The sequence below is a fragment of the Rhagoletis pomonella genome, unplaced genomic scaffold, assembly GCF_013731165.1.
Source record: "Rhagoletis pomonella isolate Grant_MI unplaced genomic scaffold, Rhpom_1.0 Rhpom_scaffold_00002, whole genome shotgun sequence".
NCBI classification, from domain to species: domain Eukaryota; kingdom Metazoa; phylum Arthropoda; class Insecta; order Diptera; family Tephritidae; genus Rhagoletis; species Rhagoletis pomonella.
The window spans coordinates 49,428,030-49,449,608 of record NW_023458556.1 but is presented as its reverse complement, the minus strand read 5'-3'; the positions used below and the strand labels follow the sequence as shown (position 1 = coordinate 49,449,608).

Sequence of the window (21,579 nt, the reverse complement as noted above, 5' to 3'; positions counted from 1 at the left end):
ATTCTCCCTTATTTTTCAAGTTTTTTTCTAGAAAAACGCGTGATTGCAGATCTGTTGTCCTTTTTCATTCGATGCATGAATTCTCGATATATATAAATTAAAACGTAATTTCATTTTATGTAGAGAAAAGGTGGGATAAGATTATAAAAGAGCTTTCAAAAATTTAAAGTACTAAAGGAAATAGCTTAATTTGTGAAACTTTATTTGTTTGAGAGAGATGGACAAAAACACTGCAATCAAGAGCTTGGTTAGCAAATTACATGGTCACCCTCACTTCGATGTATCGATTCATCGACTATTTATATATCGAGTGGAACATTTTTGATGCATCGAAGCAAAACACCGATATTCTCGATGCAACGATATTTTTTCAACATCCCTCTGTTGATAACCTTTATCCTTGTTGTAATTAAACATGCAACGTTTTTCCCGAACACAAAATAGCGTCGGAAATAAAAAAATATGCGCTCCCTAAATTTCCAAAAGATGCAAGAATATACCAGAGAGCGTTCCCGTACACGGTACTCTGGCAAAGTAAGGGAAAAATGGTGATTAATATAGGTCATCTCTTTGTCAGAAATTGCAAGATTTTACCCGAAGATTTGTTGCAGGTAAAGCCCGATAAAGTGCGAAACCATGAGCTGTTCAGTGTTGACAAAGCATTGAAAGTTGAACAAACAAAAATGAAAGTACATCTGCAATTTCACCTTAATAAATATATTATAGCGGGGGAATGTCGAGTTTTGTAAGTATTTTTGTTTATTTGTCTGCGTATTTCCGTATAATTTAGTAAATCGTCAAATTATAAAAAGCAGCTTTGTAAACAAAAAAATTGCGTATACAGTGTGTTTGACAGTTTTACCAGTTTTTTCCAGAAAAGTTGAAGAACGAAATTAAAACACAACTGAAAAATTAGATCCGAAAATATAACTGCTTGTGGATCGTACATATTCAACTCAAACAGGTATAACAGTAGATTTCTAGTAGATTTCTTTAACTTTAAAGAATATTATCATGAAGAAAAAATATATTTCCATTAATTGAAATAGCTCCTCCGCAAAAAATCGAACTTATTTTTTTTTATTGTGCCTTTTTTGAAGATCGTGCGCGATATGTACATACAATACCTATGTAAATGTAGTAAATTCAGAGTGTGGAAAAAATAGAAAATATATACCTTTTTGAGGTATTTTTCATCTCTACTTCATTTACTATTTGCGTTTTACTATTTTACATTACACTTCGTTACTAATTGGGCAATTTTAGAAGCGATTAACGATGAGCTTTATGAGCTTTACAACGATATAGACATAGTGCAGTGAAGTTAAATCCATCGGCTTTGCTGGATAGATTATGCCCTTCGAATGGACGGAAACGCTCCATCGCTGAAAGTATTCAACGCGTGTCGCGATGCTGATAACAAAGTAAAGGAAGACCTCCTCTGCATTGGAAAGATTCGGCGGAGAACGACTTGGCTTCACTTGGCATTTCCAATTGGCGTCAGTTGGCATAGAAAAGGAACGACTGGCGTGCTGTTTTGAATTCGACTAAAATCGCTCAGGCGTTTACTGCGCCAATAAAGAAGAAGAAGGTGTACCCAATAAGCAACTTCATGTTGACTCTGTTCAAGATATTGTGTTAGGAAAGATTCCTAGCAAAAGGATAACCGAAAATTCCGGCCTAACTAAGGCCCGCTATCTCTCCGCGGTACTTACTGCGTTCTTAGCTTACCACACTTCGATTATGAGCCACGAGGAGGACCAAATAAGTCCACAAAACGGTTCCAGGCCACAAGTACAGACGATGGGCTCGCAGTGTCCTGGTACACAGCATCGTAATACCGTGTTCTTTGCTGCCAAGAAATGAATGGTGTTAAAGCTGTCCTTGATGAGTCCGGAGGTGATCGCCCTTTTGCATAGGGCCCTTATGATGACCTGGCTACTGTAAAGATGTCTAGAAACGCGCTTTTCAATCCTTCTCAAGGTTCAGCCTGGCACAAATTGAGATTGCTAGCACCTCGGCCTAAAAGACCGTGAACCAAGAACCCGTTGCAACTGAAAGTTTGGTGCCGAGTCCAAAGGCACCCTCTCCTGCTCTGGCCTCCATCTTTGACCCATATGGGTACCAGTGTACATATATGGGATCCAGTTCAGTTAAACCATTTGCCCAGAACTCTCAATCTGTGCTTTGACATAAACAGCGTCGGTGAGCTCAATGCTAGCTAACGTATGTATGCTGTCGGCTGATTCGGCCTTCGTGTATGTTTATTTGATTTTTTTTCTTTTAAATCTTTATTTAGATTTTTGTTGATTTATATTTTTATTTGACTATTTCTGTGAGGTCCGTGTCCGCTTAAAAGAGGTGATGAAACTAGAAAACTCAATAACCAAGTATCCGCTTCCGGTCATTAGAGTGTCCGGTTAGTGGAGGGCAAATTGGTCTCAAAGCACAATGTGAAACTTGGTTCTGGGAGTTGTGTCCGATTATGGAAGGCGCTGCTCACCGAAGGTATTTGCAAGTAGATGTTTCACTGTACCTAAGTTAGAACCATTAATTACTGAAATAAAACTTCTTGAACAAACCTCTTTACATTTTTTTTTGTCCTCTTCCGTTACATAACCCGCCCAACCAAATAAAAAGATAGTTTTGTTTTTGTGTCACATTATCGTAAAAAATAAATCAAATTTTATTTTTTTTCCACCCATAAAACGTCTCAACAAAAGTGTTGGTAGACATTTTATGTTCGTTAGGTTGATTTTTTCGCCTAGATTTTTTTCCAAGGCGCCTTTTTTTGCTGATAAGTTGAACTGTATATTTTGTTATTTGTTGCTTATTCAACTATTTTGCTGTTGTTGTTTTTTTTCAGTTTGCCTTTACAAAAGTGCAATTTTAAAATGTGCGCAATACAAATGTGTGCGAAAACATTTCAAGAAAAAAATTAGTAAAAAAAAAATATGCCTTTCATTTCATATTTTCATGATTTCTTTTCTGCTCTTTGTGTTTAAAGATAACTTCGCAATCATGTTTGTGCTATAAATTTTCACATATTTTTATGTTTGTTTGGTATGTACAAATGTATGTGTATTTTTAAAAACTAGGAACATCATATTTTACAATGGGGGTTTCTTTGCGTTTTCTAGGGTTTTGTTTTCTTGTTTCTTTAAAATTTTTTTGCATTATATAATTACAAACAGCGCAACAGCGTATGTACAAATATTTTTTTTTCACAACATTTTTCTTTATCAACTGAAATTGGCTTTTTAGAAAACAAGGCAGCCCTTCTAATGCGGCGAGCACGTGCGAAATTTAACAACCAGTTGCAGCTTTTGAGGAAAATCTTTACAATTATTCTATACAACATTTATCGCAATAGTGCCAAAAATTATAGCATTTTCTAGATTTTTTCTTTACAAAATAAAAGCTGTTTTTTATTTTTTTTTCGTACCTAGTGAACTTATAGCTAAACTTAAAAATATGCTAAACTAGGCTTGAATGAAGTGGTGGGAGGTCAACAAATGGGTTGCCACCTTACAAATATGTATGTAACTAAAAAAATATTTTTTGTGCTTTTAGGTATGTTTTTAGAATTATAGGCATTTCATGCCAAATTTTTCAAAAAAGTATTAAGTTCAAATGGTAAATGAATGATGTTTTCGTCAATAAATAAAAAAATAAAAATATGCTGAAAAACTACGTAATGAAAAAAAAAAAAAATCGTATGCATTTTAACAATGTTAAATATTTGAATTAACAAAGTAAAATTGAAACTACATTTGTTAGATAGCTTTTATGTACAGGTGTGCATTTATTTTAGTAAAGAAAAACTTTATGAGATGCAATACATATAATAATATTCGCATTGTTCCTTAAGAATGTTGTTGTAAATCGTTAAACATGAAAACAATTTTGAAATAAAATTTTTCGTTCTCAACAAATATACGTAAATTAGCAAAACTGGAGTGAAATTTTACAAAAAATTTTACAAAAAAAAAAAATTAAAATTTTATTATTTTATTTTTTCCAATTTTTATTTTCGTCTAAAAAACGGTGCTACTTTAGAACGAAACGATTATGTTATTTTACTTCTGAATAATTACTTATGACCTTTTGTTAAATTACAATAAATTTCTAAAATTTTTTTTAATAACTTTCATATTGTGTGAACTTGGAAAACTGAAGAAAAAAAAGCGAAAATAAAAATGAGAACAGCGCGCGCAAAAAATCACAGCAATAAATCAGTACATTTTTTAAAAAATTCCGCTCCATTTTTGTTTGAACATCAGCAGCTTTTCAATAAAAAAAGAGATTGCTTTCTGTCGACACAACGACTTCTTACTCCTCTCTGGTACGGTATCAAATCAAGTTCAGATGGGCGCAACAGCGTGAACGAACGCACTGCACACGAGCGTATATTTGTACTTACATACAAAACGCCCGAAGGGCATAACACGCGCGCGCGCGTCAGCATTCGCTCCACAGCAAGTTTACTCAACTTTAAACTTATATACAGGCCTGAGCGACGCCGACTGCGCAGCACCCCTCGGGGTAAAGTCGCGTGTTCGTATACACGAAGTTGAAGGTGAAAATTAAGCGAAAATTAATTACACTTCATTTTCGCCTTCAACTTCGTGTATACGAACACGCGATTCTACCACGAGGGTACTGCGCAGTCGGCGTCGCCCAGTCCCGCTTATATACATATGTAGGAGTATATACAAAGATGTATGTACATATGTATACTCCTACACAAATGTAATTAGTTTGTAATAAACGAAACAGTAGATACTTGTAGAAAAAAAATAAATTTTTAGTTACAAGTTCAATCTGTAAAAATTTCACGACACTTACTCAAAAGTTACAATATTTGTATAAAAAATCACACAGCGTGCTTAGTTCACGCTCCCACTCACTCGTTCAGTCACTCACTTACTCACTAACTCATTCTCCCACACTCGCATTCGCTCACAACACACCGCCGCTGACAAGCCGAGGTTCTCTTCCCCACCTCGCTTCCACCCAATCGGCGGCGGTACTCGAATGCCTCCGCGTCGGTACTTCTCAGTACGTCGTCGGCCGCATTTCTTTCCGCACTTTCCACAACATCAGCTCCAGACAAGCACGCGAGTCCTCGAAACTGCTGTGCCCCGCATCGCCACATTGAATGTCGCGATTCAGACACGCCTTTGTCAGGTTCTTGAGCGCGCGGCGGTATGGAAAGCCGCTTGAATGTGGGAATGCGATTGAGGTGTCGATGATCGTTTTATGCACGATCCGCAGCACGCGCAGATCATTGTCCAGCCCATGGCCGATGAGTATGGTGTCGGCGTCGATTAGCTGTAACAGATCACGTTGCACTTCGGCTAACGTCTTTACGTCCTTATTCGAGTGTGTACAGAGATCTTTTTCGGTGATGCCGGAGAAACGTGTATTGTAATCGACAATTTCAGCTTCCGGCCGCACAAAATGCTCATAGATAAGCTGGCCATCGTAGCCCACCACCGTCACTTTGGTCACTTCCAGACCACGGCCTGTGAAAGACATTTCACAGTCGAGCGCATAAACCTTAGGCGTGTCAGATTTATCATCACAACGCGGGTGTGTGTGCACAAAATCGGTGTAGGGACCATTGATGCCGACCACAGCGCCGGTCCACACGTGCAAAGGATTGCGCGAGCAACCCTCGGTTTCCTTGGTGCCTGTACAGCAGGTGTACTGCGTGGTGTAGCCTTTGCTGCCTGTATACAGGTTGTACAGCTTGCCCCAATGGAAGGTGCAGCTCTCGTAGCTGAGGTACTCGCCTGACTCGGTGACGTGGAAGGTGCGCATACAACGCACGCATTGCTTCTCCAGCGATTGATCGTACTGCGAGAATATCTGGTAGCTGCCGTCTGGCGTGAAACAAGCCGTTGTGGTGGCGGGTTCATCCTCACCAGCTTCGCTGGAGTCCGAATCCATTGAAGGTGGGCTGGAATCCCCCGAACCCTGACCGGAGTCGGCCGAGTTGTCGCTGCCGAGTGTCCATTGTGCTTCGACGCTGCTGCTGGTAGTGTTGAAGGATGCGGTGTAACTGCTGCTGGTGTTGGAGATGCGCAACTGCAGGCCATCGGTTGTATTAACGATGTCCGTCTTAGTTGAAAGGTGGTGTGTGTGTACGCCGGAGGGGCGTGGCAGACATTTGTAGATCTCGATGCAACCTTCGTGTATGGCGCTCTCAACCGGGTAGCCATAGACGCGTAACAAATTCGGATCGATGATGTAGCGCCGCAAATGTTGCACCAACTCGGTCTCCGACATATTCAACTTGGTGTGCTGACGCAGTGGCGGGGCAAGCGCGCGTGCAATTTTGCGGAAACTCTCCGTATTGCGCTTGCTGGCGGTAGGTGAGGCAGTTGGCGAGCAATTCGCCGAATTGGTGGGCGAACTCGAGGCAGATGATGTGCTCGACGACAGCGATGATGACGATGACGATGAGAGTGAGTATGTGGATGAAGCCAACGAGAGTGCACTGCACACTGAAGTGTTGGACGGTGAGTTGGTGAGCGCATGCGCGCTACTATTGGGCATTGCAATATTGCTACTGCTGTTCACGCTATTGCCGGCATTGTTGTTGTTGTGCTGGTTGACCGCCTTCAATGCAGCAGCTTTGGTGCATTGCTTACGCAAATTGACGCTAGTCGTCTTAGCCGACTGTTGTTGCTGCTGTTGCGGCTGGTGCTGTGCAGGACGTCGATTTTCCTTGCTATCCTCGTCGACGTCCATGGGAATGGGCTGAAGTTGGTCGCCAGTTTGTTCGTCGTGATGCTTGCGGCGACGTTGCTGACGATTTCTGCGTGCCTTGCCAGATTTCTTGTCGGGCTGCGACATGACATTGTAGACGGCGCTCAAATCTTCATTGCTCGAGCTGGAGTTGAGGTCGTCGCTGGCAGCAGCATCGCTAGAGGTGCTGTTACGATGTGCTGGGTTGTGGCGTGTTGCCAACAAGTTTTCTGTAAGAAGAAGAAAAAAAAGAAGATCTTGTTAGTTTAAGATCACCAGGGCGAAAAGCGAATATTAAGCATGTAAAGTTTAAGAAAAGGCGGTTGAAGATTTCGGCGCGTTAAAAAAATTTTTACTAATCAAAAATGCGAAGCGCATGCCACGCGGCCTTGTAAGAGGACACGTGGAGTTGGTGGTTTTGCCAACACTAAAGCTCAGACTGATTTGTAGTCAACTCGACCTAAAAACTAATCACTGACACGTGTACGCGCTTGCGGCCGCATAGTCGGCGCTTTAAGCTTACCTCATATATTGCTGGCATAAATCATAAACTTCATAAAAAGTAAACTTAATCCGTAAATAAAATCTTTGCTTCCGCATACAAATTATGACAATTGCAGCTGTCGTCGTCGTTCATGTGCGGTGTACCAAAAGTAAATTTGTACGCATTGCTCTGTGTATGCCTGTGTGTGTGTGGCTTGTCCACCGACCAAGGGAACAGGCAATCAGCCAACTTAACTTGGCAAATGTTTGTTTGCACATAGTTACTATGAAAATATATACAGAATTTATTTAAATTTAATTTTTTTCCTTGATAGAATTTTTGCAAGTTACGCGCAGGGTTGCCAAGTGCTACTTATTTACTACGGTCCAAAAGAAGAAACGATAAGAAGAAGACTACATGAAAAGTAATAGCTTTGATATTCAAAAAATACGAGCAGAGTTGCCATACATATAAAATTTGATCAAAAAATAAAAAAGCTATACCTGCATACATATGTATGTCCTATGTACATATTTATACACCAGTATTAAGAAAAATGTTAATCTATTGCGAGTACCCCGTGACAACTTAAAGGTAATGTTGCCACCTGGTTTTCGAAACTGGTGTTTTATTTCGTTAATTAAGAAATACTTATTGACATCATTTTGCTTGATGACTTTGACTTATAGTAACAAATGTTCATGAATAGAGTTCCCATAATTACATAAATTTTATTAAATAGAGTTGCCACATTTTTTCATAATAAAAAATTCTAAAAATACTTTAAAGCTTTCCAGCAAAAAACTTTTTTATAAACTTAACATCAACTTTGGCGCTAAGACTAAAAAAACGTTAAACCATTAGTAAAAATTTCCCAAATATCGCATGAAAGTGTAAAAGTCTTTGTGCCCAATCTAAGCTCTTTTCCAACTGAATACCTCTGACTGTTCGCAAATCAAGCATTTTGCATGCCGTGAATGTAATTATCCAGTACAAATCTAGTTTTCGACTCTTTATAGCCGCACCGCTTAAGCCATATCAAGTCAATCGCTCTCAAATACTTTTACCCACAAATCAAATAACTCAGCAAGTTTAAATCGAATATAATTCTTTCCCTTCATACATTCGCCAATACACAAACAAACACGCCTTTGCATACTTAATCATCACTTGCCTATGCGAACCTGCATTTGCCTTACACGAATAAATTTTATTACTTAAATTTTTTTTTAAGAGTTTGTAGATGTATATATTTTATACATAAATATACTTTTTCCACCCACATAATCAGCAAGAGCGTAAGCAATAGAGGAAATTTTTATTTCCTCATTTACAATCGACACAGGCATGGCAGGGCGTATACGCAACATCTGGCGGGGTAAACAATTTTCGAGCGAACACACAAAACACCCGGCGGGAAAATGTGGCGTATAGTAATCGAAAAAATAATCAGTAAAACAACCCTTTTCACATTCGAAAATGCATTTTTTTCCAGGGCGATGCCCTAAGAAAAGTGGGACATTCAATTTTGCATTACCTAGTATCGAGAAATGAATGTGTTTTAATATGAAATTTTCGGAACTTTTTGAACACATTAGAATGCTGATTACATAGCAGTAATATTATCGAGGTCGCATAAAAAATACATTATATTATTTATCACGAATGTAATGCATTACTACTTTTCCGACTGGGTACTTATAAGCATACATACACATACTATGTACAATCTATGTATGTACATATATCTATGCACATACTTGCGTTATAAAACGCATTCAAGCATTACTTTATTGCAATCGCATAGAAGAGGCGTGTTTCTATATGCAAATATATTCCCATATGTATTATTAAATAAGTAAGATATATCATTTTCGTATGCGGAAAGGCATTAAGATTTAAGAAATGCAAAGGAAGGAAAATTTGTTTTTGATTTTATTTATTTAAATTTTATTAGGAACTTATTACGCGCAGCAATAAATCAAATGCCTAGACATATGTATGCACGTACAATATATATTTATGTACATATGTAACCAATCAAATATGTACGTGCAAATGTAGCAACGCATGTTTCATATTACTTTGCGCATAAATCTTATGCTTATATACATACATGTACATATACAATATGTAAGAATATACATATGTATGTATGTACATGAGCTCACGTAAACATCTTGGTTTTGAATTTTTTAATTTTGCCACGTGCATCCATACACTAACAAGGAAGAAATTTGTAAAGGTTGCGGCATGTGCGCGTACGTGATCGACAAATCGAAAGAAGTAAAGCTGACTTAAAGGTGAAAAATGAAATAAAAAGTAAAGTAAATAAAAACAACCAAAATTATGCTTACATTTGCGCGCATGTTTGTGCTGCTATTTGAATTTCAAGTGCAAAAATGTTGTTCGGGTATATTTATTGTTTTTTTATTTGTTTGAAAAAAAGCGGATGTTGCTTCTTGGACAAAATTGTGTAAACTTTAAAATCGCAAGTAAAAATGAAATGATATATATATTTTGTCGAATGTTTTTTTTTGATGCAGTAAAACAAAAAATATGCATTCGTGTATTCTCAGAAGAAGAGTCAAAAAAATAAATAATAATAATGACAAAACCAAAGATGTAAGCGACTTATTCTATTTTTGGTGCAAAAATGCATCTAGATGCTCTACTAGAAACATTCCTGCATCAAAAAAAAAAAAATTTTGAAAAAATGTCGCTTACATCTTTTTCCGGTTAGGGCTCGAATTGTAATACATTACGAAAAGGCACTAGTAACTAAGGTAAATGTATTTGTATATGTTCATAATTTTCAACATAAGCATGTACATATGTATTCTTTATCAACTGAATTCATTAGCTGCAAAATGTTACTAAAGTTTAAATAAAAGTGAATAACTTGCACTAAAATATATCCGTTTAATTAACTAACTTGATATCACCTTTATTATAATTTTGTGGGCGTTGCGCCGTAGGAGCTTTACAGTTTATTGACTCTACGCACTACACAGACGCTAATTCGACAAACATGTGCCGGTTGGGAGTGTTCTAAATATACAAGCGTTTATATAATACATATGCACATAATCAAATACATAAGTATGTTTGTACTACGCATACTTAGATGCTTATTAATATGTGCGCAGTAAGTAGTATGAAGCACAAAAGTGCCTTAACATTGACTTATCCAGCTTTTGCTTAACCACTTGCCGCTGTTGATGTTGCTGCTGTTGCTGCTGCGCTTGACACTTGCCAAGGACGCATTAAACAAACACGATTGCGCTTAATTTATGGCCGAAAAGCGATGTTGTCTGTTTACGTATGCGAGTTGGATTCCCTACCCCCCTTCCCACTTCCCTTCCAACTCAGTTGCTGGTTGACTATGTTTGTTTGATTATGAATTTTGTTTACCCGTCACACTTCTGCGTACGTGTTTTGAAAACTTTGCAAACACTTTAATGAAGTAAGACTAGTGAATTGAAAAATCAACGCTACTCTTATATTCAGAGACGCAAAGCATTGAGCAAAGAAATACTTAATGGGTTCGGGATGCAGCACTCTTTAGTATTTTCTACATACACATAAAAAGCTGCATGTATTTTCACCTGATGCTTTCCGTGCTGAACTCTTTATTCCTTTTTATTTCGTATGTATGATTTTTGATTCAGATTCCCTTAGAAATAATTATGACGCAGTCTCTCACATTGCAGACTAGAAAGTACTTTTGTTATTGGAAGTCTTCTAAAGAGAAACAGAGTTTTCCGATCGAAAGGAATTTTATACAATGTCTACGAAAATGTTTCTTTTTGACATATAAAATATATGGACACCCCAATGGGTTTGAAATAGCTTCTTTTATTTAAACAAAAAAATACCGTTATTCTTATTTTCCATTAAAAAAAAACCCTTTTCGGTAAGAGCTTAACATATTAAAATTGTTTTCGACCACCCTAATATACACTCTTTAAATCCAGAAGCTAACCAGGGGATGATGAGTTGAATATTTTAAACTTTTTTCTCGCTTGTATTTTTGGACAACCCTAGTCCACATGCTCGTAGTTATACTTACTAGATTGTAAATTTGTTTTGACAATTTGCAGTTGAAAATTTTTAAATTACAACTACTCAATAACTCATTAGTGTGATTCATAAAACGTCGCGAAGTGGCATTTTTGGCGAAAACGAGCTATCGCAACTTCGGCTTACAAATTTACAATTTTTTTGAAATGCGGCGCGTTAGAGCAGAATAAAATTTTTTACAATTATATTTCGAAGCAGCCTTAACTGATATCATTCTTTTTGAAGTATTTGAAGACAATAAAAAACATGTGTTTCGCGACTTTGACCTTGCAATGACTGCCGCTCAAATACTATGGCAATTTCGCAAGAAAGTTTCCATACAAAAGTCGCTGTCGTAGCTGTCGCAAGGTGGCAAATTTCGCGACATTTGCGAGAACTTTGCGACGTTTCATGAATCCCACTATTTATACATGTGTACATACGAATTCATGTGCTGATTAATTTTTATAAGTATGTAAGTCCATGTATGCATACTTATTATGTGGATACGTATCTATCAAACGTGCTACGCAAATTTTTCTATGCATATATGCTTATATTACATATGTACATATATTAGATCGGCTCAATGTTTTTTTTTACTATGCGCGTTGAGCATAGGCGATTTCTACGTGTAATTCTAAGCAAATTTGCCGAAGAAGCCATAGGTCTAAAATCAGTTTGGAGTTTGCCAAATTGCGCAATACGCGCATAGTCTATAAAATTTCCCATACAAATTGACCCGCCCTAATGCATATATTTATTTACTTATGTACATACATATGTATGTGAATAACTTTTTCCTAATGTGGACATTCAAAACTGACCTTAGCTTTAATTGAATTTTATTTTATTTAGTCGCGGTTAAGCGTTGGTAAATTGGTATTCTATTAATATCTGTTTATGTTTAGTGTACGCGTGCATGGATGCAGTAAAAATATTAAAATAAGCAGTAAACAAATTTTAAAAGAATAAATCATGCATAAATAATACTAGGCATTAACTCATAAAAAAATACATAGCTCAATTGCCACTGTATTGGCGATAATTTTTGTTTAAGAATATTCAATTAAATTCCAATAGTTTGTCACGTAATTTTTATGTGGTTAATTGTTTGGCGGAAAAGATGAACAACAATTATAACTTAATTTATATTTTAATAATGTGTGTGTGTGTTTTTTTTTTTTAATTAAAAAGCAAATATGTGGTGGTCAAAGTAGCTGTAGCTTAATGGATTTAAATTTTAAACTTACGACAAAAAAATGTAGCTATTTATAATTAAAGCTTCCCAGCGTGCTGCGGTAAAACATGGTTAGCCTTAAATGATGCATGGGGTTAATGGAAAATTTTTGAGCTTAAGTCAAGCTTTTGTGTCTCTTACCATATTGAAATATGGCAAATATTTTCTCTTGTTCTTTTTATGCTTTTGTTCAATAGTACACATACTTTTATTTTTCCTTTTAGTATTTTGAAAATAAATACCCACACATTATATGTAAATAAGTATATGTATGCACAAACACATTATTTTGCATTTCAGGTGATGGTATGTAGAATGCGCGAAGCTTATATTTAAGTGTCTAAATGACTTCATTCATTACCTGTTAGTTTGATGAGTTAAGTTTTTGGTAAGCACTAAAATTGCCTCTCACTAAGGCAAGAGAGAGAGAGACATCATTGGGGCATAGTTCCATACTAAACGCATTACCGGCCGAAATTAAAGCGCTGCTCACAAATTATATCCTGTCAAGGGCCTGGGTTCGCTACAAAACCGGCACGAAATTTCCAAGTCCCAGTTACTGAACTCCAGTTCTTGGAGAGCATAACTGCCTTTACAGACGGATCAAAAATGGAAAGCGGGGTGGTACAGTGGATTTCATGGAACACTATAACCTAAGGCTATCTTTTCGCCTACCAGACTATATAAGCGTTTTCTAGACCGAAACGTTTGCAATTGAGGAGGTAGTAAAGTACATCAAATAGAATGCGCCAGCAAGCACGCAGGTGAATACCTGCTCAGATAGGCAAGCGGCTTTTCAGGAACTCTCTTCTACCTCTATTGCAACTTAACTGTGATAGAGAGCTAGCCGCGATTTCTTATCAATACGAAACTATCTAAGAAAGCGAACGAACGGCACCGCATTGAATGTTTTCCACGCCGTGGATATGGGAATCTCGCTCCGCGAGATCAAAGGCAGAATTGCTGAAAATGTTCTGGTTGTCCCACGACCAGTGTTGCCGCGAATCATTTTCAGCGGTAGCCAAATTCCGTTAAAAAAATGGCTAAAAAAGAGCTAAAAAAAAAGTCGTTGTGACTAAAAATGTTAGCTAAATTTTTTACTTACATATACATATATAAGTATACACGCAAACATTTTCAATAAATAATGGTATAGAAAAACAATGAATACGTCACGTGACGTTTCACACTTGGGGTTGTAAAAGAAAATTGAAACAAGTTGCATTAATTCAAAAAACTCTAAAAACAACTAGAATTGCTCCAAATCATATTAAAATAAGTTTCATGAAAATAGCCATCCACAATTCGCAGAGTTTTGCGATTTTGTAAGAAAAGAAAAAATCTACTTACATTTTTTGTCACGTAACGACACTCTCTTTAAATGCTTATATTTCAGGACCAAGCAGTTCGATTGTCTTCATTTTTCGGTTAAATATAGAGCTAATCATGTGATATACAATGGCCTAAAAAAGTTAAAGAAAACAAATGGTATTCCTTGTTTGAATCACATTGAATCGTACGACTGTCACGTATGCGACGTATGGAAATACCCATATACAACTTTTTCATGCCAAGTATGAATAAATTCTCCAAAGGGCTAAACAAAGGGCTAGGGGCAATTTTAAATTTATGTGGCCAAAAAAAGTATGTGGTAGCTAAATCTAGCCACCAAAGGGCTAAAACGGCAACAGTGCCCACGACCCTCTTAAAAACTATGGCTCTTTTAGGAATGAGCAAAGAAAATGCGGCAGTCTGCACAAGGCACTGGCCCGTTGGGTACTGGTCGAAAGAATTGGCTTACCCTGCGCTAGGTTCTGTCGCAGCTGCAAGGACCCGGGCTTAAAAGAGACGGTCGAATACTTTCTATGCGAGTGCCTAGCCCTTGCAAGGATGGTTCTAAATACACTCGGCAAACCATTTCGGCAGAATATTTCAGAGTGCAGGCGACTCATTCTGTATGCCGTACTGAAATACATACATTAAAGCAGCCAAATGGCTGTAGGTTGCACAAGTTGAGTTAAAATTACAAAAATAGCTAATTGCATGTTACCAATGCACTTAAACCAACCAGCATCCTTGATTTCTGGAGAAGCGCCCGTTTATTTTATTAGTCCAAAATCCTAAAATCGCTGCTGCTAACTCTTTCCTTTTGTGTGTATGGATTACTATACATAGGTTTAATTTAACGTATTAAAATTGAAAAAACAAGTTTAATGTGCGCACCTGTGTCTAACTGCCAGCCAGACACAATTCCCTTGCAGTGTTGTTTTCCTCGGCAACACCTTAAATGGACTTCGACGACTGTCAAGTGCGACAACTGTGCGCTGCTATATACTACATTCAAATGTAGGTTTCCATCGCTGCAACAAGTATCTGCCGCGCTTATGGTCTGATTATGCATACTACGCATAACTTCGCACAACTTCGCATAAACTTCAAATTGTAGTTTCGTATGTACTTTGTATGTATTTGGTTTGTATTCCATTACCCATAAATTAGCAGAACTTTCAAAAACTTAGCGATCTGTTGAGTTTAGATTTTGCTTCACATTTTCTTAAGCTACATTTTTATTGCACTGGTACAAATGGTTGTGCGTAGTTATGCGAAGTATGCATAATCAGGCCTTTACTGTCCAGTGCTAAGTGGCAAGCTGATGACTACTTCTCCTTCAAAACTCTCAGTAAACTTTTTGTGCGCGTTTTTTTTTGGTCAACTTTTGTTTTTGTAATTTTTCGCAGTCGGCTTATGAGTCAATCGACGTGTTGTCGAAAGCATTGAAATATATGTATGTATTTATTTATGCATGCAGTTATATAAAATCATGTCCCACTGTAGCCATATATAGTCGCTGCATATGTAATTATGTATGTACTATGTGTGTATGTCTATGCATTGTTCGCTTGTTAACAACAATTGGGTTTGTTTATAAACAATTGCAATTGCTTGACTGTCAATAGCCTCGTTGGCAACAAAAGCAATAACAGCAAAAGCTATGAATAATTGCATGATGATGACAGGCGGCATGCGAACACACTCGCATGTACATACATACATACATAACGTGGTACATATGTACGTAACTAACGTATTCAATATTGCATGCTTATCCAAAACCTATTTAAGCCACTTATGCATGCGCATACGAGTAGGTACTTACATACACATATGTATTTATTGAATTTTTTTTATTTATTTATACATGCCTGTTTATTTATATACATGCACAATACGTATGGCTTTTTCATGCATATACCTACATATATGTAAATAAATATGGCAATTGGTGTCCGCACGCTGCCCACTTCTTGGCGATGATGTAATTAAAAATAAATTAACATAAATATGCAGCGCGTGCTGCGTTTGTCGTAACGACTGCTGCTCGCACTTCTATTGTTGTGGTTTCGTTTTTAGCTTTTCGGTTGTTTTTTCGTAATGCAATAAGCTAAAGCTAGGTCAATAAGCTAAACTTTTCCTTATACTCGTTGTTGAACTTTGGCATAGCAGCGGAGGATTTTTCTTTTTGAATTTTTGCAACTCGTTATATTTTAGGTGTCAAAATTGTTTTGTTTTGTTATCTTATAAATGCGCTTAAAACAGAGACCGCAAGGGTTATAACTTTTTATAAAAATATATTAAAATTTGAAAAAATTAGCAATACATAATATGTTTGTATGTATGTACATTAGGGCGCATCAATTCAAATTCAACTTATTTTAATTTGAAGCATTAGTACAAGACGATCTATAAACATCTTGTTTATTACAACAGGGAGGTATCACACCAAAAATTGTGAATTAAACATTACAATAGAAATATTAAACAAAACAAATTCAAACGGAAAATCACTCGTAGGTCAGCGCAGAACTTAAAAGCATAAACAGACGGCAGCGTTGATCCGGATCAACTCGGGAATTAATTGCAGTTGATGCGGATTAAGACCGAGTTAATCGGGATCAACGCTGCCTTCTGTTTAAGCTTTAATCCCAAGATGGGTAATCAAGTTTTAGAAAAGTAATTATATAATACACTCAGCAAAAAGCTTTTCCTTAAATCAAGAAAACAGTATCCTCATTTTCGAGTTTCCGGTTTTTTCCTTAATATTACGAAAAATTTACTCAATTTCAGAAAATTTTCCTTAATTTAAAAATAGGGCGTCATTAATTTGAAGAATTAAATGTACTCAATATAAGTAACAATTTCATCAATATGTCATAATTTCCTTAAATAATTTTGAATTTTGTCAGTGCCGTTAAGACAAAGTTAATTGCTTTCCTGTCAAATGTCGGCTGTGGCGTCGGGTGAAAACTACTGCTTTCGATTCTGAGATCACAGGTTCGAGTCCGGTTGGAGGGTGTTACAGTAAGGTAATTATGACAATTTAAATATAAATTAGAAATTGTAAAATTAATTTCATATATGGAAAAACCTAAATACTCAAATAGCATAAAAAATAAATTAGATATTTTTTTTAAATACAATTAAAAAAATAAATAAAAAATAAAAAAAAAATATGAAAAAAATTCCTGCTCTGGGACTCGAACCTTGCACCTCTCGACTAGCACTGTTTGAGCGCCGCGAGCAAAATGACATACTTATTCCTTTCACGGTTGGCAAGTAAATTTTTTCTAAAAGTTAAGGAATTGTGTTTTCCTTAAACTGAGTCAAATCGTTTAATCATATTAAGGCAGCCATGTCATTGGAGCCATTTCAATGTAATATTTCCTTAGAATAATATACTTTTTTCCTAGCATCAAGGGATTGTTTTTCTGCGTGTATGAGCCAAATATAGTAAAGCTGTCTTTTTATGGCCTTATTCATAAAAAATAAAGTAGGTTTAAAGAGCTTTATAAAATGACGTTTTCATACATTTTTCAGTTTATAAACCTTTTTTAAAGCTACTTTATTTTTTATGAATAAGGCCATTAGCCTTTATCTCTGAAGTCAGGATTTTTTCTAAAAGAACTCTGAAAAAAATAAAAATATGGGTATCAAAACAAAGAGAAATTTCTGTAGAATTAAATGAGATTACATTTTTTGGTACATAAGGACGAATAGGTATTCAAAATATTCTTTTATTCTTACTTTGTAAACAATAGTAATTGATTTTCTGAAGTTACAAATCGTGAAGAGCTTGCATATAGTTGGCCACGAGTAAAATATTCTTCGTGAAGGTTGATCCCTAAAAAAACAAAAGGTTTATCCCAGTGACATATTAATGGTTGTTTAAATCAGCAAATATAGCACACATAGTCCCGCGATGTTACCGGCTGCCTAGCACTGCTCTAGAACAAAGCCAATAAAAATGCTTTTCGTGCAAAGTTTTAATCTCATGATAAACTGTATCTATTAAACTTCCCAAATTATGGCCCAATTAATGGCGAATCTGTATTTAATCTCTTGTTTGATACCCATTTTGTACAAAATACGTTTTCGGTTATCCAGGTCCACTTTTACAATAACTTTGAAACATAGCCTTTGCTATCCGTTATTAAAATATCTCTCGTCCGATGAAAGATTGTTTAAAATCGGTTCAGTTGTTTTTGAGTTTATCCGGAACATATAAACCAAACCTTTTCTTTTTATACAGTCAGCGTCACAAATATGCATACACCTGCGTTTTTACGATTTTTTTTTAAATTTATATTTTCCATACCAAATTTTTCTTATTTTTTTTTATAAAAATTTAGCTTATTCAACAGCGTCACAAATATGCATACACCTGCGTTTTTGACGATTTTTTAAATTTATATTTTCCATACCAAATTTTTCTTAATTTTTTTTTTATAAAAATTTAGCTTATTCAACAGCAAAAATTACAAGAATATATATATATTTTTTTCAATTTCATACAGGGCTCTGAAGAAAATATAAGAAATTCCAAGAAATCTTCATTGAAAATTTCAATTTTTCAATTTCAGATTTTCGTACCCTGATGTTTTGACGATTTTATTTGTGCGTATTTTTGCCGCTGACTGTATAATAGTAAAGACGAATAAGCACATGGAATTTTAAAATTATACAACTTTTATTTTATTAGTGCGCTCATTTACCACTATTGTATATTTATTTGCTATCATCAACTAAATAAAAAAAAAACATACCACGGCAACCGACGAGCTGTCAGTCAAAACAGAAAAATCCCCTATCAAAATTGCCAGCATGCTTAATTTGCCTACCTCAACATGCTTAGTAGTATTTATATATACGCACAGACATATGGTGCTGATAGTGGAAATATTGAAGTGTATACTTTTAGCAAATCAATTAGCTAAAGCACAAATTTCCCTACAGGGTATTTGTCCGTACTATGCGCTTATTGAAGAACATTTGTGCTAGCAATAATTTCTGTTAGTCTACCAACTAAACTTGTCGCCTAAACAAAATAACAATCCCAACTACAACAATAGCTTTGGTCATTTAAAATTGCTTAAGCTGTCAACTTGTCTTGTCTGTAAAATGATTTTGACATTTTGTCATTTTGTCATTTTTTTGCTAACATGTTGTTATTATTGCTGCTACTGTTGATCGCTAATGTCGAGGAAGTTTGTGTTTCGCATTCGTCGGTCGCTCTGTGATGACTAGCAAGGAATTTTAAAATTATGCGTGCCAACAAATTGCGTTGACAATTATTACATATAAATATAGAACTGTATACGTATGTATTTGTCAAAAATATATATCGTTACCTAAGCGTGAAAAGGGGGCAAGTCCATTTTTTTATATTATTCAGGAGAAAGGTAGCGAATGTATTTAGAATTAAGCTATGAAAAAATTAATAACGAAAATTTATGAAATACATACTGGAAATGCGAAACATTTATTGTGTTTTTTTTTTGATATACTGGCGTGCCTAGAGTACTTGGTGAATTGAAAAGAACGTCTATCTCAGAATTTGGTTTAAAAACGCCCTAACTCAGCTGCGGCTGGGAAAATGTACTACTACTAAAAAATGAAATGAAATTCTTTGCCTTGTAAGTTGGCGTGAAAACTAAAAAAAAATTGTGAAAACATTAAAATTGTCATAGTTTGACCAAAAACTGAATACCTTCATTTATTTTCGTGCTCCAAAGCAACTTTTTTTAATACGTGGGAGATGGGACGACACATAATTCTCTTAGGCATTAATTAAGCTAAACATACCAAGGAAAATACAGAATTTACATGCATTAGACCATACCTGCCTACAAGAAAAAAAAATCACATTCGTTGTTCACCTCTGAATTTACAAATTTTTTTATTCCTTGCCTTGCGAAAATATTTAGTTTAGACTCAGGCGTGTGGGGCGGACTATTTTCTCGGCCTTTGGTTTGTAGAGTACGTTCTTCTTCTTTTTTGGCGCTGTAACCGCCTAAGCGATTTTGGCCGAGTTCAGCAAAGCACGCCAGTCGTTTCTCCTCTGTGCCAACTGACGCCAATTGGAAACGCCAAGTGAAGCCAAGTCCTTCCCGACCTGATCTTTCCAACGCAGTGGGGGCCTCCCTCTTCCTCTGCTACCACCAGCTAATGATTATGTAGAAGCGTGTTACTATTTAGTTTGATTTTGGTAAATTGAGCTTAACGCGCAATTAAAAACTAGAAAAGCAAGTTGTTGTAGTCCCCAGTCTTGCCATCATTGCTGTCATAAGCTTTAAGGGCTACAAGCATACGTAATAATAATACGCACGTGCAAAGTGCGTAACAAAGTGACCCATTAGGAATACAAGAGGATCCACTAAAAAAAGTTAATGTAAAAACGAAAAGACGAGGATGCAGTAAAAATGTATATATTATTTATTTTAATTTTCAAAACTTGCAAACCCATCAAAACATAGCCATCCGGCGCATAGTGGTCTGGGAGCAGAGTTAGCCCCACTTTCGCGGTGGCCAGAAAATGGAAATTTACTATGTTTTTGATGAGAGGGATAATTAACTAATTTTTATTAAGATTAAACGTTTTGAAGATACTGACTTTAATTAATAGTTTCCGCTTTTCTTCACGACTTTCCTGTTATGTAACTCGCATGATTTGACTAATATTTGTATCTAGCTTCTGCTGCTTCTATTAATCTTGCATTCACCATGATTTCTTTTTTCGAAACATTACTGATAGTCATCAATCGCACAATATTTTACGGGCCACACGCTAGGAAAGAAAGCAATAAAAACTCAGTTGGCTACTGGTCTTTTTTCTGCTCAAAACTGCTGCTGATAAGCTCAGCGTCAGCAACCACGTTTAATCACTAGCAATCTTACACACTTTGAATAGCGAGCTAGAAAGGCGATAACCTAGTGTTAATTAGTTAACGTCTTGTTACCAGGTTGCTAAATAATTCTATGTTTTTAAAGCGACACGCTTGATACTTAGAAAAGCGTGTTTCATCAACTAAGAAGGGCGAGCGCTTCGCACATGTGCCTACCCTGCAGGGAAACCGAGGACTAGTGAATCAAATTTCTAGTTCCGTACTAGGTCTTTATCGCCAAAAAGGAACTAGTCCGATAGGAACTAGATCCCCACCAGTCCAAAATCGGCGAAAAGTGGTACTTTTAAGAAACCAATTTTTCAGTTTTTTTCACTACAAATCTATATCTAAAGTGACGAATTTAGAATTGGTTCGGAACTATAGAAAAAGGGATGCAGAACGAACTAGATCCTATTTGTCGAATTTAGAACTATTTCGGAACTACCGAATAAGAGATGCAGCGGGGGGCTTTTTTACTTTACATAGATATGTGTTCGGCGGCTTTTTCGTTCAAATACGCTTCTATTCTGTGCTTCGCAGATGCTTTTTCATAGCTTGGTAATACAAAACTAACATTTGTGTTAACATTTCAACATCTTGGGACCGTCTGGAATATAATAAATAACAGCGAGCACCTCTGCAAACTCAGCTACAGCTAAAGGTATGTAAACGTACATTTCTTACAATCATTCAAACAAATTTAATTTCAAATTGAAAAAAACGTTTCTTTGAAAATAATGTAAAATCGCACACAGACAGAACTGAAAGGTTGAAAAATCATGATACTTTTTTCTTTCGTCTGTCGATTTTAGAACTGG

The 21,579-nt window shown here is 36.2% G+C and overlaps 1 protein-coding gene across 3 annotated transcripts in view; it reads right to left on the bottom strand.

The window, feature by feature from the left end:
- Positions 1 to 2,644: 2,644 nt before the first annotated feature.
- The window catches only part of LOC118733761 (transcription factor mef2A-like), a 171,243-nt gene continuing 152,308 nt past the window's right edge, over positions 2,645 to 21,579 (bottom strand). For all 3 annotated transcript variants that reach the window (XM_036463297.1, XM_036463298.1, XM_036463299.1), the window contains one exon: positions 2,645 to 6,986. In XM_036463297.1, coding sequence (XP_036319190.1) covers positions 5,059 to 6,986 — 1,928 coding nt within the window. In that variant the 3' untranslated portion in view covers positions 2,645 to 5,058. The remainder of the gene's footprint in view (positions 6,987 to 21,579) is intronic.